The sequence below is a fragment of the Mesoplodon densirostris genome, chromosome 2, assembly GCF_025265405.1.
Source record: "Mesoplodon densirostris isolate mMesDen1 chromosome 2, mMesDen1 primary haplotype, whole genome shotgun sequence".
NCBI lineage: Eukaryota > Metazoa > Chordata > Mammalia > Artiodactyla > Ziphiidae > Mesoplodon > Mesoplodon densirostris.
Window position 1 is genome coordinate 25,539,076 of NC_082662.1, and position 17,470 is coordinate 25,556,545.

Below are 17,470 nucleotides of genomic sequence, written 5' to 3' on the forward strand. Positions count from 1 at the left end.
ACTTTTAAATTAACATATTAAATATAATCATATTGTGAGAAACGAATAAACAAACCAGAGTAGCATATACCTTAGTAAAAAGCAATATAGCTAAGAACTGAAATTAGAACAAAGTTTGAATTCAGGTCCCACCACTTCCCTTCTAACCCTCGTTTTCCTCATCTATAAATTCATAGGGACAACATCAACCTCAAAGGGTTGTTGTTTCAGGTATTAAATAAGGCAATTCATGAATGTGCAATTCCTTTTAAAAGATTATTTTAAATATTTTGTCTAATTTTCACATTTTTCCCACTGCCTTTCTCAGACACACCCACCCTCACCTCCACTCCCCCTAAAGCTTCAAATTTGCTGGATAGCTTATGTTTTCCCCCCTGGAAAGACTATGGCTTTAATTATTAAACCCTCTGTCCCACTGACTTTTCTGAAATATCTGTACAGAATCAAGCCACCACCAATTATTACATTTCATCAAATCTCTGAGACACCATCAATTTATAAGACATACCATCATTTTGTGTGTTGCTAAAAAGGAAACACTGGCAATTAAACTGTATCATTTGAAAAACGCATCCCAATTTCAAAATGAACAAAAGTGGGGAGGTGTGCACTTTAGAAACAGTGGAACGTGGAATATACCAGGCGCTGTATATATGATCACCCAATTCCTGGTATGCAAAAAGGTAAGAAGAGTGTTCCCCTCTGCTGTGGTACCACCATATCCAGGAGGAAATAGAGACGAAAACCAAAAAAGTTTTCTGAAAGTTGTGCTTTTTTAACTTTTTATTTAGTCAGTGTCTAAAAGCTTGACATCACAAAGCAAAGCACATAGATTTCTTGTTCAAAGGAAGCTCAAATCTGAAGGGGCTCCAACCTGAGATAAAAGTTTCTGAATTTGATCTGTAATCTTCCAAGAAAATTATAGAGCAGTATTTATCTAACTTTAATTTTATACAAATCACCTGTGGGTCTTGTCAAAATGCAGACTTCGATTCAATAAAGTCTGGAGTAGAATCATTTCTAATAAGCTCCCAGGTGCTGATAATTTTACTGGCCCAAGGACTTTGTGGAGCAAGATTTTATAAGGCTTACAAAGCATTTTCATATATATTACATAGCCATATGAATTAGACTTTGTGAAAATGAGGAAATTAAGGTCCAGTTGAGACTCAAACCCCTGCATTACACTCCACAAAGTTTTTAAACAAAAATCAATTAAAGTGGCACTGGCTGACTGAAACAAATGCAGTGGAGACTAGAAAAGCAAGTCATCAATTTTGTGACCTAAGTGAATTGTCATGAGTGTGCAAGCATCCTCCAGGTCAGAAAGCAGCCAGTCTCTACAAATAAGCAGAAAGGTCTTCCCAAGATTTTTTTTCTAAAAGTCTTTCTTCTGCAAATTTAGGGTGGCCTTGACCCTAACTGAAGTTTACAATGGTCTTCTCATTTACCTAGGAACCATAAACCAGAAAGGTGGAAATGACGATCCACTTTTCTGACTGGCTAGGCTTCAATCTATGTGATGATCAGCTGGTATTTCAAAAGACCAATAGCGGTGTCCTTGGATGGGTAATTTCACCCAGTGGCCTCAAAACATAGTAGTTACATGATTGTGTAACCACCCAGAACCATGCTTTGTTTTGTTTTGGGGTGTTTGGGGGGATGGGTAAGGGGACCTGTCTTTTTCCACGAATCAATAAAATAAAGGATATAAAAAGGAAATAAATTAAAAGACTTGACTCTGACTTAACTGGTATTCTGAGTTTTCCCATTATTCTGAAAACTGCTACCCTGAAGTTTCTGATTCATACTCAAATACTATCAAAAATTTACAGTGGGTGCTGAGAACAAAACACTGCTGTCGGATTCTTTTCAACAGCCTGCAAGTACTCTTATCTCAGAAGCCAAAACAACTAAGCTGAGTCCATTTGTACACTCAACATGAACTTAAGAAAGGCTCAGGAAAGCTAGACAAAGAGTTAAATACCTTCATTCAAGCTTTAACCGTAAAACAACCTTACTGAAAATGGAAAACCACTGCAAATGAGTAATGACTTTAGTTCTAAACCCCTTTAACTGAAAAGTTAATCAGAGTCTGGCTTCTCTGTTCTCAGTATCTGAGAATAGCCCCTTAGTACTTGATTTGAGGTCTACATTCATTATGCCATCAGCGATGATGGTTTTAGCTCTCAGGGGATTAAAATGCGGCTTCTCCATGGCTTATTGGAGGTAATGTTGGTACAGCCACCCCAAAAAGGAAAACATCTGAGTGCTCTGATCCATAAACCATCAATTAACTATCTACAAGAAGCAGATATCCTGTATTCCTTGGCCTCTGAACTCAGCACTCTGAATGACAAACTAGATTTATTTAAAAAAAAAAAAAAAAAAAAAAGGCCCACCTCTTCCCATAAGATCAGCAGGATACAACCAAAAAGCTCATAAAGCAGTTCATTGATCCTCCGTTCTCCATCCACCAAAAGATCAGACGTGCCAATGTGATGGACTGGCATCACTAATCAGTCTTCCTGTATCACCATTTAGGTGCAACTCAAGTCAAAATACGGGATAATAGGATAATATCTCATTACCCACAACCTTCCTTCTGAAAAGTTGGAACACAGATTTGGAGAATTTTCATTTATTGTTATGCAAACCTCAGCAGCTCAGTAACGTAGATGCTTTTTAGAGAGTTCAATTTTCTGACCTCTATCCTGAGTTCCTCTATCCTGAGTTCTTCCAACTTCCTCTGGTGACAATACTAAAAATCACCAATCTCTCAAGACAATTAAGGATAGAAGCCACCTTTACAAAATCAAATAAGATACTGAATACAAAAGATACAGCCTCATTACAGATTAATGAAATAATTGTTTAAAAAGATAAAAACAGGAAAAAAAATAAGTCAGCCCCAGTGTTTCACTTTTCTCCTAATTCTAGTTATTTTTCTTCTTCCTACAAACTTCACAGTAACCCAGGCACATGCCTGGTGGCTAATGCCCAAGATTTAGAAGCTGGTTACACATTATAGAGAACTCATGGCAAGAGTCATACAGGTTCCAGTTCACCACAGTAATGACTTACCTATGCACGACACTAACTTTTCTCCTACAGTAAATAACTAAAAGTTATAGGCAGAAGTTGGAAGACAGCACTTCCTCTGAGGAATCTGCACTCTTGAGATGAGGGAAGTGTGAGGTAAGAAAAAGAGGTGAGCTGGGGATAAGCTGAAAGAAGAGAAGAAGTAACACCATCCTTCCCATGAGACAACAGGCAAATGATCATTTTGCCTGATCCCATTCCTCACATCCAAAGGGTAGATCTTATTCTTCCCAAGTAGCCTCCTGGGAAGGTTCAAATACAAGAAGTCTTTTCCAATCTGATCTACAAGCCACTAAACCTGACCTATGCCGCTGCAGGGTCAAAAGACCCAGAAGTAATCAGGTCAGCTTTGGAATAGCTACCATGCAAGACTCAGACAAAAGCCCCAATTTAGTCCCTTGATCTTCCTGAAGGTAATTATACAAATGAACGATCCTGTTCTGGCTAAATTCCTCAAACCAAATTTCTAGATGTGGAGCTGGGAGAAATCCAAACCAGCCTCTTAAATAAGTTCATTTCACCCCCACCCCCCATTTTTTTGGTGGAATCAAAAGCTCCGGCCACGTGTCAAGTGTCAACGTCAGCTGAAGCATCCATCATCTTTGACGTGCCTAGAATTAAGCTAACTCCATGGGCTGGTTACCTTGGATGCCACCTGTTATCTCCCGCCAAGCAAGTCAACAATCGTTCATTTCATGTCCACTAACGTATTACAGAATTGGACTTGACACTTGAGAAAGCTGCACCAAAAATGTACTACTGTGACTCTAGAGAAGTTTCAAGTGGAACTGGGAAAATAGAACGAAGCCTCTGATACCTAGCAACAGATGTCTAACAATAAAAACACTGACAACAAATGCTATCAAGATAAAAGAATGTAAGATAGTTGTAAAGGCAAAGTTATTATTATGATTTGGGGGAAAGAAGGTCTCTTAAAATGATTGCCAACCAGTAGTATTAGCCCAAAAAGACTTCAGGGAGAAAGTGCTTTGAAAAGGTACAAAACAAGTTGAGTCGCGAGAAAAGGAAGGAAGATTCAGGGTGCCTTTCACGGCCTTCCTAGCTGTGACCTGGAATATAAAACCAGTCACAGAATACAAAATGAGGAAGACTCAAACAGAAATACATCTTAAGACTTTTAGATCTAGAAAGTCAATGGTATAAGAACGAACTAGTTTTGAGAAAGGCTATCAAAGATGCTTGAGGAAGACTGCTTAAGACTTCAAACGGGAAAAGGCTGTAGACGGAGAAGCTGCTCTAGCTACAACTGAGCATCAGAGAGGTCAATGGTGATGAATCTGAAAAAAACTGAAATACAGAATTAACAGAACTTCTAATTTCCTGACAGCCTGGGTATGAGAAGCAAAGCTATTCAAAGAGGGCCAAAGATCATTCCATAATTAAAGCCTAGCTAGCAAAAACAAGAATGACCCAACATATCTGATTCATTTTAAGGATCCTAGGGTATTGGCAAATCACTCTCTCACCCTATTGACACCTGCCTTCAGCTTTGTGTTAATTCCTTCTCTTTTTGTTTTTGTTTGTTTGTTTTAAACTAAAAATGGTGTTTTCTGGTAGGCCAATGAACTGCGATCTAGATTTAAGTCCTTACCTCACATTACTATCATTGAGTCCCCAAAAAACATCATTTCTCTATTTTTAAAAAGTTTAGTTTACATCTCCTGCTGTGTTTCCTAAAATCTAATTGCAATAAAAGCATTTTTTAAAACCCTGCACTTAGTGCTATGAATATCTAAGGAAACTAAACAGGCATGTTTTGCTTTAGGGGAAAGGGGAAAGAGAGAGAGAGAGAGAGATAGGAACAAGTTCCTCAAGCCAACTTACAAATCCTCCTTTTCTTAGACAGGAATCGCCCGGGGATGAGCTCAACACATACTCCACCATGCTAACGCCTAGTCCCCCACTCTCCGACCGTGGGGACAGTACAGAATTGACCTCACTGTTCACATGGAAACTCTGACCAGGTCTTCTCTGCACCATGATTGGCTGGGAAACTGAATGATCTACAAAAAAGATACACAAGCATGATACAGTGCAGCCAGAGGCTCAAACAAATTATGAGTGATGTCTCATGGATAAACCAATGACTGGGAATCAGGAAACCTGCCATGGTCAGTTGAGCCAAAACCTCCTATTGTGTTTTCCCTAAGTATAATATTCTACATAAGCTAAGGTAACGGAACACACCCCTCATATATCCAGGATAGCAGAGCAATACAGCAGTTCACATAACTGGTTTATCTAGCTCAGTGGATAAATTAATGTTTACCCCTTTCAAGTAGCAGAATTTCTTTTTAATATATTTTATTGGTAATGTTACTGAAACAAAATGTGATCTTACTGTCCTTTTTAAAACAACATAATTTGATCTTTTCTGATGACCACTGTCATCTGAGGTTCCATTCTTATATTGCTATAACACAGCACATCAGCTTCTGAATTTTCTGTCTCCTTCCTCCCTATCAACTGTCATTTCTTTCTGCTGTCGGTATGTCTGCCTCTACAAGTTCTCCCCATCCCTTTCTTCAGGGGTAGTCAGTCAGAAGAGCGTCCGTGCCCAGTGACTTACTTGGCCCAAACCACATTTATAGATAGATCACCCCATACACAGTATACAGGGGCAACGGGAGGAGAAAGAAACATGAACTTCAAATGGCAGGCATGGATTTTCTAATTCCAAGTATGCTGACAGCAGTACAGAACAAGAAGTTGTAGCTGAAATTACGGTCATTTCAAATAAGACCATTCCCCTGTGGCTAGCACTTCAGTAAAATATTGAAGACCTGATTTTGTGTTAATTATGTTTTAATAAATTACATCATATAAGCTCCTTCATGGCAATTATACCACAGGACAGGACATTGCTTGACATGCTTGTCACTGATGTAAAATTCACAACTTGCCAATTGCTGAGGAAAGGAGCTCTAAGACAGGCATAAATCACAGTACAGATGCTAGATCTAGATTACCTGATGTTCCCCAGGCACTGTCTCGCCATTGATCACCCAGGAATATTCCTTTTGGTCCATCTTTGCTGGATTCATCTGTTTCCCAAAACTTTTTACCTGGCAAGAGCTGCTGCAAATTAAAAATAATAGATGCTTTTAAAGAATTCATAAAGGATGAAAGTACAGCAGTCAACACTTTCTTTTAGACAAGGGTACTGAAGATGCTCACGTGCCCTCAAGGTCTTTAATCACAGTGTTCTGACTCCGCAGATTGTGGTCAGAGCACTACTATGTGTTTGGTAAAAGTCACAAAGAGGCCTAATGCAAGGGGGGCTACAGATCAACGCATCACAGTAGAGGCTCAGCTTAAATATCTAGAATTATTCACTTAATCTATGCCAAGATTTTTAAAGGGGGGGGGATTCATACTAGACCTATCAGCTAACTGCTAAGAAGATTCTTACTGAAAAAGAAAGTACCTACAACTACTAAAAGGCTACTTCTGCCTACATGTATACTAAGGGGCCCTACAAAGTTACTCAAGCTGTGGCATGAACTCAGACCCCAGCTATGGAACACTAGAGGCAAAATTCACCTCCTTCATACACAGAGATTCTGTTTAACTAAAATACTTTCAACACCACAAAGAAAAAAACTAAAACAAACCAAAAACAAAAACAAAAAAACTTCCCAACCACAACATTAACCTGTTCCAAGATTTTGGAAAGACAGAACAGCTATTCCCCCATTACTGGAAGGGAAATAAAAATCTCCTCACCTCAGTTAGTCTTAAGAATACTTAGTAATGCCATTAAAGTGACTTCACAAAACATTCCACACCTCATAAAAATGCAGGCATCACTAGCTTTAAATTAGCTTCAACTAAAGAAATGCAAACTACCCTTTCAAGCAAAACACAGTACAGTTTTGCACAAGATCAAAGGATTAGTGACCTGTTACAAAGTAAATTTCCACTAGAATCCCATCATTCTTCATTCTGGTTATCAGCTTAACTCACTAAAATGTCCCTCTTATTTCTTCTAATTATGTTTTCACTTCAGCTGCTACTAGTCAGACAAGAAACTCAGAAGTCTGAGACAGTACACTGCTTTTGAGCATAAAAGAATGCACCTGAAGAGTTGAATTTCTCAGAGGAACAGAACAAAAAACCAGAAAGTACAAAATATTTGCTCTCCTCCTTGACAATAAAGGTTTACCTTTTCTATTTATAACCCATAACCCAATGATAATGAAGAAACATCTAAAATGAATCTCAGCTTTCCAACCTAAATTCTGGGTTTCTTGACATCAATTTATTCTAGCTCTATAAAACTATCTGGTAGACATGGGTTACTAACTGGAGCAAAGCAGTTTCCCTTGTACTTTTTTCCCCTAACTTGTTATTTTCTAGTCCAACAAGGTCATGACAAAAGACACATTTCGGCTTGACACTTAATTGCACAGACGCATTGGTTTACTTGAAGATGAGCAGTTACAAGCCGTCTAATTCCTAATGTGCCTCTAGGGTTCATTCTCTGAGAGAAGCAAGGGCACAGCTGGTCTGTTAACTTGAGGGGGAGGGGGAAGGGGTGGGAGGGAGAGTCCAGACCATAGCTAGGCAGTGGAGTCAGGAAGCTCTGGACTAGACGACTTTGATGTGTCATAGGACAAACGGCAGGACTGCCCTGGGCCTCATTCTCTTTGCATTGATGAAGGAAATATTTTTCAGGTTGCTGTGATGATTAGAGATGTTGCTGATGCGGGCCTAACACAATGCCCATCACGCAGGAGGTTCTCAATAAGTGTATTCAGTGGCATTACACCAAGGCAAAACAGCTGTAAACCACAGATGGGACCCTGAAAATTAATGTGTACTAACGCAGAACTCTAGAATTCTTGCCTTTGAACTTATTTTTCTCCTCTTAATCTCAAAAATGCCCTCCTGTAAGATTACAAATAGAATTTCTTTCCCTATTGGCTGTACCCCTTCCAACTAACACTCTGATTTTTCTCTTGTATTTTGTAGGGAGTGTAAGCAAACAGGAGTCCGCATCAACTTCTCCTCTGTGTACCAGAAGAAAGAATGTCAGCACAAGGGACTCCTCACTTGTTGGTTAACTTTAGTCTCCATATATTGGAAAGAGAGCAAAAATGATCAAATATATTCATTATGGTGCTCATCTCTCTCGACACAAATTTGGAAATCTTTATTCAAAACTCATGCTTCTCTAAGCCACCAGCCTCCATGTGTAAATATAGTCTGTCCATAATTTGTCAAATTGCTTAGTGAAAGCAGCAGCCCTTGAACTCAAGGCTTCAAAAATGACTTCTAAGATCTTGTCATCTTTCCTCATAGCTTGCCAGGTTGTCGCAACATGCAAAGCCAGCAAAAGCAGCTCCATATATAAGCAAGGCTATTTCCAGGCCAAATTCTCTCACAAGGAAACAATAATACAACAAACATGTAGAAAGGTACTAAAAAGTGAAGACTGTACTTCAAAGTAGTAATAGATGCAACAAATCTCAAAGGAATACAGTCATCCCTCGGTATCCATGGGGGGCTGGTTCCAGGAGCCTCCTTGGATACCAAAATCCTCAGACGCTCAAGTCCCTTATATAAAATGACGTAGTACAATGCATACAGTACACACTGAAAAATTCAAGACCCTAGTCAGATACCAAGAGGAAATGGTGTCTTCCACTATTAACAGTATGTATAAATATAAATCCTAAATAGATGCTAGGAGCAGCCCCCAAAGTACTAAAACCCCATATGCTTTGGCAAAGTAACCAAGAAGATCAATTAACTATTATTAATGAAAACAGCAGGGACTGAAAAGGCAAGTCTGTAAGAGATAAAGGAAAAGGAAGTGGTAGAAGAAGGTGGTAGCAAGCCAATTCTGGGAGGAAAAAAGGCAGAACCTATGGTTTGCAGGAGTGCTGTGCAGATGAAGAAAAGTAAACTACTGTATCAAGGTCCCTGGGCAAGGACAGAGGCAAACTTAGCAAAGCTCCTCAGAGTCTCTGGACCTTCCACAGCATTTCTCTTTCCTCCAAAACATACCCTTCTCCACTCTTCAGCTGAGTGGCAAGCAGCACCTGAAACAACTCCTAATGTCTGTACCTCTTGGTACTCAGTCCCTTGTGTAATTCCCCCTCTTATCCTGTCTGTGGGCTGAACCTACTGACTTGCTACTAAGGAGTAAGAGAGGGCAAAAGTGAGGGGGTGCCGCTTTCAAGACTGTCTTTAAAATATACTGACTTCCATCTTGCTTCTACTCCTCTCTCGCCCTCTCACCTCACTTTAACAAAGCTAGCTGCTATACTGTGAGCTGCCCAATAGAGAGGCCCATATGGCAAGGAACTGGACATCAATTCCTTAGGAACTGAGGCCCTCAGTCTAGCAACCCGCGAGAAACTTAATCCTGATATCAACCACGTGAGTAAGCTTGGAAGCAGCCCATTCCCCAGTTGGACTTTGAGATGACTGCAAACCCAGCTGAAATCCTGACTGCAGCTTGTGAGGGACCCTGAAACAAAGAATCTTACAAACTCATGACTGGGCTCCTGACCTACAGAAACTGTGAGGCTTAAACAACGTGTTGTCTTAAGCCACTAAATTTTAGGGTAATTTGGAACATAGCAATAGATAACTAATATAGCTGTGAATATACAGAAGAGTTTTCTTTTATTTAAAACATCTTTAAGAGTCTGTTTTCAAGAAGCACTTCTTGTTCCATTTCTAATATCTAAAATCAAAGTGCTTTTTTTGAATTTGGAAAAAATTACATCCGTTCCATTTCATGTTTTCCCCTATTTTGTCTTATAGCCCTTCTGTATTAAAAAAAAAAAAAAAAAAAAGACTGGCTTTTTAAATTCGGCAAAATTAAATGGACTTAGACTTGTTAAGCTTACTGAGAATTAGTAGCAATCACATAGTCAAGAGTCATCTAAAATAAAGACATTGTTCGAATCTGATCATATTAAAAGGAGCTATAATCTATTATATATAAAACAAAGTGATGATGAGTATCCAATTGTTATTTCAAATTCAGATTCAACCCCTCTAAAGGTAATATCATCCACAGCACTGGCTAAAACATCCTGCTTCACCAACCCACAACAGGAGTTGCCGAACCTTCACTTAAGCCACACCTAAATTCAATCATCAAACATTCAACTAGTGTATGAAAAGACAGTTACTGCTTACCCCATCAAGAACTTGGAAATACTGTTCTTTGACAGGACAACAAAGAACAGATCACAGAAGAGGTTTACAAAATTCAATTTAAAGAAAGATTAGGCAATTAGAGGATTAAAAGATTTCATAATTCTAAAGGAAGATAAGGGAATTAGAAATTGGTCCAACAAAAGCAAAGGAGACCCAGGGAGTCAGATGTAGGCAGTATCAACCAATATGCATGTCTAGGGAGAGGACATGTGATTCACAAACAAGTCTGTCCTTATACAAGCAATTAATGGCATCAGGCTAGATAGTAGCTTGGGTACAGCAGCCACTAAAAACATCCAAGTAACTTCCCTGGCTCAGACTGCTTAGCAAGCAAACTTAGGAGAACTTTGCTTCCTCCTATAGCCAAACATGCTGATCACTGAACACAATTATCCTGTCCACTTGAGAGTTGTTATTTCTCCTTATAAATTAGTAAACTGCATTTTAGTTTTCATACATTAATCTCTTGTGGTTCTAGTCAGTATAGGTCAGTTCTATAATCCAATCACCTCTAAATTAGTAAATCCCTTTCAAGACCTACAAACTGAGAACCAGGGCTTGGGAGGTCCTACCATCCGACACAGCAATACAACAGACCTTGTACTCTTCCATGTACTGTCCCATTAAATGGGATTCCTAAGTGCTTCTCCAATAGTATCTGTTCTCCAGTCTTTAGGAGAAAAACACATACACTATTTATCCCAGCTTGAACCACAGGTTTGTAAAAGAAAAGACTTAAGGAGAGTAAAGAAATCAGTAAGCTTATTCATGAGGCTTCTGGAGAACAAAGTAGAAATCAAGCACTGGTTTATGAGCAATGTTAGCCACTTGGGAAACCTCTAAATTGTGTTTGGAAACACCTTTTTTTAAACTCATCTAACAGAAAAGACAATACACAAAGCACACTTGCACAATCGACCACCACATTAACCCTTACTAAGAGTCCTTTAAACAGAGGTGGAGACAATAAACTAAAAGGCTGAGAACATCAAAAGCCTCTAGGCTTCTTATTTTAAGAAGTAATATAGTGGTAAAGCACACACAACTACTCTGAAATCATTTTAAAAAACAAACAACAAAAAAACACTGGTTTCAAATCCCAACTGTGTGAATTTAACTCATCTAGGCCTCAGTTTTCTCACCAATAAAATGAACTGTTATGAACATTAAATAATATAGTGTGTAAAGGAGTAGTACAATGCTGGACTCAGAGTAATCACTCAAAGAATTAGCTGCTAACATTATTTAATAATAAAATAGTAACCAACAGACTTCACACTACTAATGGCATAGCCAATGAAATGCTCCTGTGTACTCACCTAGCAGATGTGAGCACAGCATCACCCAGCCCACTTCAGTGTAAATCTATAAAATTAGGAGCCTTAACAAAACACTGCAGGAAGAACTATGATTAGAGCTTTGCAAAAACTAAGAGGCAAGCTGATTATTAAAGACTGGATGTGTTTGACCATACCACCATTAATACTTGCATAGATGGAAACTCCAATAAGCACTCTGTACTCAAGAGGACTGCTTACACACAACACAGGCTGCATAGAGCTATCTCTCAGAGCAGAAATTTGGCTTCTTAAGGAGTACTGTTCACAGGGATGCTACAGTCCCGAAGGCATGAACAGGTTTAATCATCTCATGTGGCAATGCAAACTTCCAACACAAGCTTAGTTTCATTGGAATGTAGCCAATGCAGGAGTCAAATACCTGATATTTTAACTAGCTGGTAAGATATAGCCCCCCCCCAATTTTTTAATCTCTTGATAAATATTCTCATTACATTAAAAGAACTTGATATCAACTCAGAGAAAGGACCGCTCAGTACTGATAGAAATAAAGTAGTATTATTGGTAAACACTGTCACATGTTCTAGTCAAAGCTCTGACCATGAAAACTCTGTAATTTTCAGAATTCCCTTCTCAAAATCTTAATGCCCTAGGGAATTTACCTGGCCCTCCATACCACAGAGGGTTGTTGTGAAATCTAGTGAGACAGTTCATAATAAATACTATAAACTACACACAGAAGTTACTACTAAAGCTTTAACAAGAAACGGTTTAAATATAAAAGAATAAATCGATATCCTTTACAAGGCTTTAAAAAAAAAGGTACAAATATCCATTCACTGTTATGACAATTCTTTTGGAAAGGGTTCTGAAAAAATATAATTAAGAGTCATGTTCACCTCCTGCACTGTTGGTGGGAATGTAAATTGGTGCAGCCACTATGGAAAACAGTATGGAAGATAAAAACTAAAAACAGTTGCCATATGACCCAGCAACCCCACTCCTGGGCATATATCCAAACAAAACTACAATTAAAATACAATACAAATGAACATATCTATGAAACAGAAACAGACTCACAGATATAGAGAATGGACTTGTGGCTACCAAGGGGGGAGGCGAGTGTGGGGGAGTGAAGGGTTGGGAGTTTGGGGTTAGCAGATGCAAACTATTATATATAGGATGCATAAACAACAAGGTCCTACTGTATAGCACAGGGAACTATATTCAATATCCTATGATAAACCATAATGGAAAAGAATATGAAGAATACATATATGTACAACTGAATCACTTTGCAGTACAGCAGAAATTACCACAACATTGTAAGTCAACTATACTTCAATAAAAATTTTAAAAATAATAATAATAAATTTAAAAGCTGGAAAAAAAGCCATGTTCATTCCTGAGAATTTAACTCAACATTAAATAATTCAAAAGGAAAAAAAAAGCTTCACATTCAAAATATAAGAGCAAAAAAGTTGGGAGCAAACTAAATGTTCAATAATAACTATATGCAACAATACAAGCTCACCCAAAACAGCTATCAGGACTATATGTAATATTTATAAAATAACATTAAATTTTAAAAGCAAAATACAAAATTGTACACGAAAAGACTGCTTCTCCTCATGCACCCTTCCCTTTTGGATCAAGGTTGGAAAGAAAAATAAAAACTGAAATAGGTGCTCGTTGATGTGGGATTATGGGTGACTTGTTACAAAATACACTTTTATTATGATTTAGAACTGATTTTTAATAAATAAAAATTGAGATTATGGTGGTACAGAATTCACTACAAATAAGGCATTTTCTCTTAAGCAGATACATTTCACTTCAACATAATTTCAAAATGACAAAAGTTAGTGGGAATTTTGAAAGAGCTCACACCGCATGTTTCAGATATGAGTTGGCCAAAAAAATTTGTTCGGGTTTTTCCATAAGATGTTACAGAAAAACACGAACGAACTTTTCGGCCAACCCAGTATTTTTAAGCAAGCAGATAATAATTTCCAATCCACTTTGAAAACTGTAGCTTAAATAAGGGATGGTGAAAATCTTCAATGGCTTAATCACAAGCCAATCATTTTTTAATTAAAAATACCTAAGTATATTAAATAAATAAAGATGGTGCTTTCATTTTTCCCTTCTCTTCCAGAAAGTTTAAGGAACATGACCCTCTAAATTCTCACTTCCCATTTATATATCTACTAATTAAGTATCCTGCATTTTTTTAATCAGTTACTCAATACTTACGTGTAAAGATTATTTTTAAATGTTTAAACTTTTTTGTTCTGTTTCATTTTATTCAAATCGTCAAAAAACTGTCTAAGAATCAAAATTTGCTATAATTTTTTTCACATTTCACTACTAGGCAGCATCACAATCTGGCATCTAGTAATTACTGCTTAAAATTTTCAGTCTATGTGGCAAGATGATTACTAGTGAAAACAAATTTCCATATTAATTGTCTCTCAACAAAATCTCTTTTTGTTGAAATCTAATATACTCCTTTTAAGAAAGAAAAGTTTAATTTTTTGCATAATTATAACTGCAGTATATAAAATTAAGAGATTTTTAAAAAATATTTTCCAGGTTTATTAAGCACTTTTCATAATAAACACCGTTAATAGTTTTATCTAATGTCCTTTAATAACATTTCCACCACTAAGGATGAAGTTACACAAATCACTTAGGCCTGGCCAATATGAGGTAATTTGATCTTCTCTCCCATATCTGAAAAACGAATATTGTTTTTCTGACCATTGAAAAAATAAAATTTTAGCATCTGAAGTACTTGAACTTACCCTGAAATGCACAACCTGCATGAGCCACTACTGGAAGAAAAGCAGTAAAAAACGAACAAACAAACAAAGTTCTTTGCCCTGAAAGAAAAGATTAAAAAGAAAAACCAGGACTTCCCTGGTGGCACAGTGGTTAAGAATCCACCTGCCAATGCAGAGGACACAGGTTCAAGTGCTGGTCCGGGAAGATGCCACATGCTGCAGAGCAACTAAGCCCATGCTCCACAACTACTGAGCCTGCGCTCTAGAGCTCGCGAGCCACAACTACTGAAGCCCGCGAGCCACAACTACTGAAGCCCGCGAGCCTAGAGCCATGCTCCACAACAAGAGAAGCCAATGCAATGAGAAGCCCGTGCACCACAAGGAAGAGTAGCCCGCGCTCTCCACAACTAGAGAAAGCCCGTGCGTAGCAGTGAAGACCCAACACAACCAAAAATAGATAAACAAACAAACAAACAGGCCAAGAATTAAAATTTTTTTTAAAAAAAGAAAAACCTACCAGGATTCAAACTGGAACAGTACCTGGCACAGGATAGTCAAGGAACACCTTAAAGGATGGGGGACTTCAGAGTGAGAAGACAGTGAAAAGGACTTTCCACAAAGAGCAAAGGTAGAAATAAAAGCAAGTGGGGCAGGTGCCCACCAATAAAAAAGGAATCCTGCCACCAACTAGAGGCGCAGTAAGGAGAGGGTGAAAAAGCACAATTAGTCCAGCTGCCAGTGAGGCTTTATGGAGCACTGAGGAGCTGGGCTCTAATCCAACAGGCAGCAACAGGGAGTAAAATCATAAAAATTCATTTTAAAAGATTAACTTGAGGGACTTCCCTGGCAGTCCAGTGGTTAAGACTCCACACTTCCAATGCAGGGGGCACGGATTCAATCCCTGGTTGGGGAACTAAGATCCTGCCTGCCGCGAGACGCGGCCAAAAAAAAAAGAGATTAATTTCACATTCCTTTATAAAAAGGAGTGAGGGAAAGCAAATGGATGCTGGGAGGCTAAGCAAAGAGGTCACTGCAGTAACCTAGGCATAAAATGGTAAAAGAAGGGACCTGTGGAAATGGGAGCTGGAAAGGTACAAACTGCTGCTTAGATGCCTCTCTCAACTTTCAAGGCATTTTTTTAAGTTATTTAATTTCAAAAAGGAAGATTCATAGCCCATTATGGTTATCAAGAATGAAGTCACTAAGTAGGGCTTCCCTGGTGGCGCAGTGGTTGAGAGTCCGCCTGCTCATGCAGGGAACACGGGTTCGTGCCCCGGTCCGGGAAGATCCCACATGCCGCTGAGCGGCTGAGCCCGTGAGCCATGGCCACTGAGCCTGCGCGTCCGGAGCCTGTGCTCCGCAACGGGAGAGGCCACAGCAGTGAGAGGCCCGCGTACCGCAAAAAAAAAAAAAAAAAGCAAAAGAATGAAGTCACTAAGTATACATAAGCCAGTCTACCACTGAAGTTATTTTAATCAGGAATCTATTCCACAGGGTCAGCTGAGTCCAAAGCCTAGATGAAAACAGGATCCAAGTCTGTAAGAATATGGTGCTGCAAGTTTAAGTCTACAACTCCAGTGGGTAAAGTTTTAAGGTTGTCCTGAGGATCCACTGCGAGTTGCTGGGGAACAGTAAGAGCAATCAATTAGAGATAAGAAGAATTTGGTAGCTCTTAAATTTTAGGACCACCACAAATTAGATTGAATTGCAAACAGTTCTTTAATTGATGACTACTGTTAAACTTAAAAATGCACTCTGGGGAACTCCCTGGCGGTCCAGTGGTTAAGACTCCATGCTTCCACTGCAGGGGGGCACAGGTTCGATCCCTGGTTGGGGAACTAAGATCCCTCGTGCTTCGAGGTGCGGCCAAAGAAAACAAAACAAAACAAAAACACACTGTCTTCAAAGGAGCACAGGGGTTTCCCAGTGTTCTTTACCACACAAAAAACACAATCACTGTTAACAACTTCATCCTTGAAACTAAACACACAGAAGACATTGGTTGTTCTTTTAGAAAGCATGCCCTTCAAAAATAAAAAATTCAGAGATACTGTTAGCACCTCAAGCTCCATGAGTATTTTGTGGTAAATTAACCTGGGGCAAGCTCCACACTAATCCCTTCTCCACTGCACATCCCTTCCTGAAGCCACTGAAAGTAAAGTTTTCCTTACACCTTTCCGCTTCAAGTTATTAGAACAGAGCCAAAAGAAGTTTCTTTTCTCTGATATCTTCATAAAACTTCACGAACAGTAAACTATGTTCAGAAAATGAAGATATTCCCCAGGTGAACCAGGCTTTTCTGCACGATATAGAAAAGGCATGTAAGGAAACAGAAGACAATGTTATCCCGGCCATCTTTAAGTTCCCTATAAATAATGTCATTTGTTTTTATCTAAGTATAAATTACATGGTTTGATCTATAACATAACCATATTAAAGTTATACTAGGTCTAGACTTTCAATAATTATATAAATGATTCCTTGCAATAGTACCTGAGAGCCCAGTGTGTAAAAGATAAGCCTCCAGGGCTTCCCTGGTGGTGCAGTGGTTGAGAGTCCACCTGCTGATGCAGGGGACGCGGGTTCGTGCCCCGGTACGGGAGGATCCCACGTGCCATGGAGCGGCTAGGCCCGTGAGCCATGGCCGCTGAGCCTGCGCATCTGGAGCCTGTGCTCCGCAACGGGAGAGGCCACAACAGTGAGAGGCCCGCGTACCGCAAAAAAAAAAAAAAAAAAAAAAAAGATAAGCCTCCAGATCACTTAGGAAATCTGTAAGGTTCATGAATAAAACCATGAAAACATCTAGATTGCTTCATGACCTACCCCCCTCATATTCCCAAAGCAGGAAGCAAACAGCTCAATTAAGAGGGGATAAAGAGTCCTTTGCTACCAGATGGGACCAAACACTCAAACCCACCCACACATCCAGTCAGCCTCAGGGTATTTTTAATTATTAAATTGACAAGAAGTGTCTTAGTATGCCAGATATGGACAGGTTCCCTCTTTCACGTGTTCCAGGAGTGGAAAATTTCACAGATGTGCATGTATATCACAGATGTGCATGTATACAGGGAAGACCAACAC

The 17,470-nt window shown here is 39.0% G+C and overlaps 1 protein-coding gene across 13 annotated transcripts in view; it reads right to left on the minus strand.

Moving 5' to 3' along the window:
- PUM1 (pumilio RNA binding family member 1) overlaps nucleotides 1-17,470 on the minus strand; it is a 130,745-nt gene that overhangs the window by 68,883 nt on the left and 44,392 nt on the right. For 7 of the 13 annotated variants that reach the window (XM_060089332.1, XM_060089331.1, XM_060089335.1 and 4 more), the window contains exons 4-5: nucleotides 6,093-6,201; nucleotides 4,948-5,126 (exon numbers count right to left, since the gene is read on the minus strand). The exons of 5 other annotated variants lie outside the window; for them this stretch is intronic. In XM_060089332.1, coding sequence (XP_059945315.1) covers nucleotides 4,948-5,126; nucleotides 6,093-6,201 — 288 coding nt within the window. The remainder of the gene's footprint in view (nucleotides 1-4,947; nucleotides 5,127-6,092; nucleotides 6,202-17,470) is intronic. One more of the 13 variants, XM_060089329.1, reaches the window with a different exon arrangement.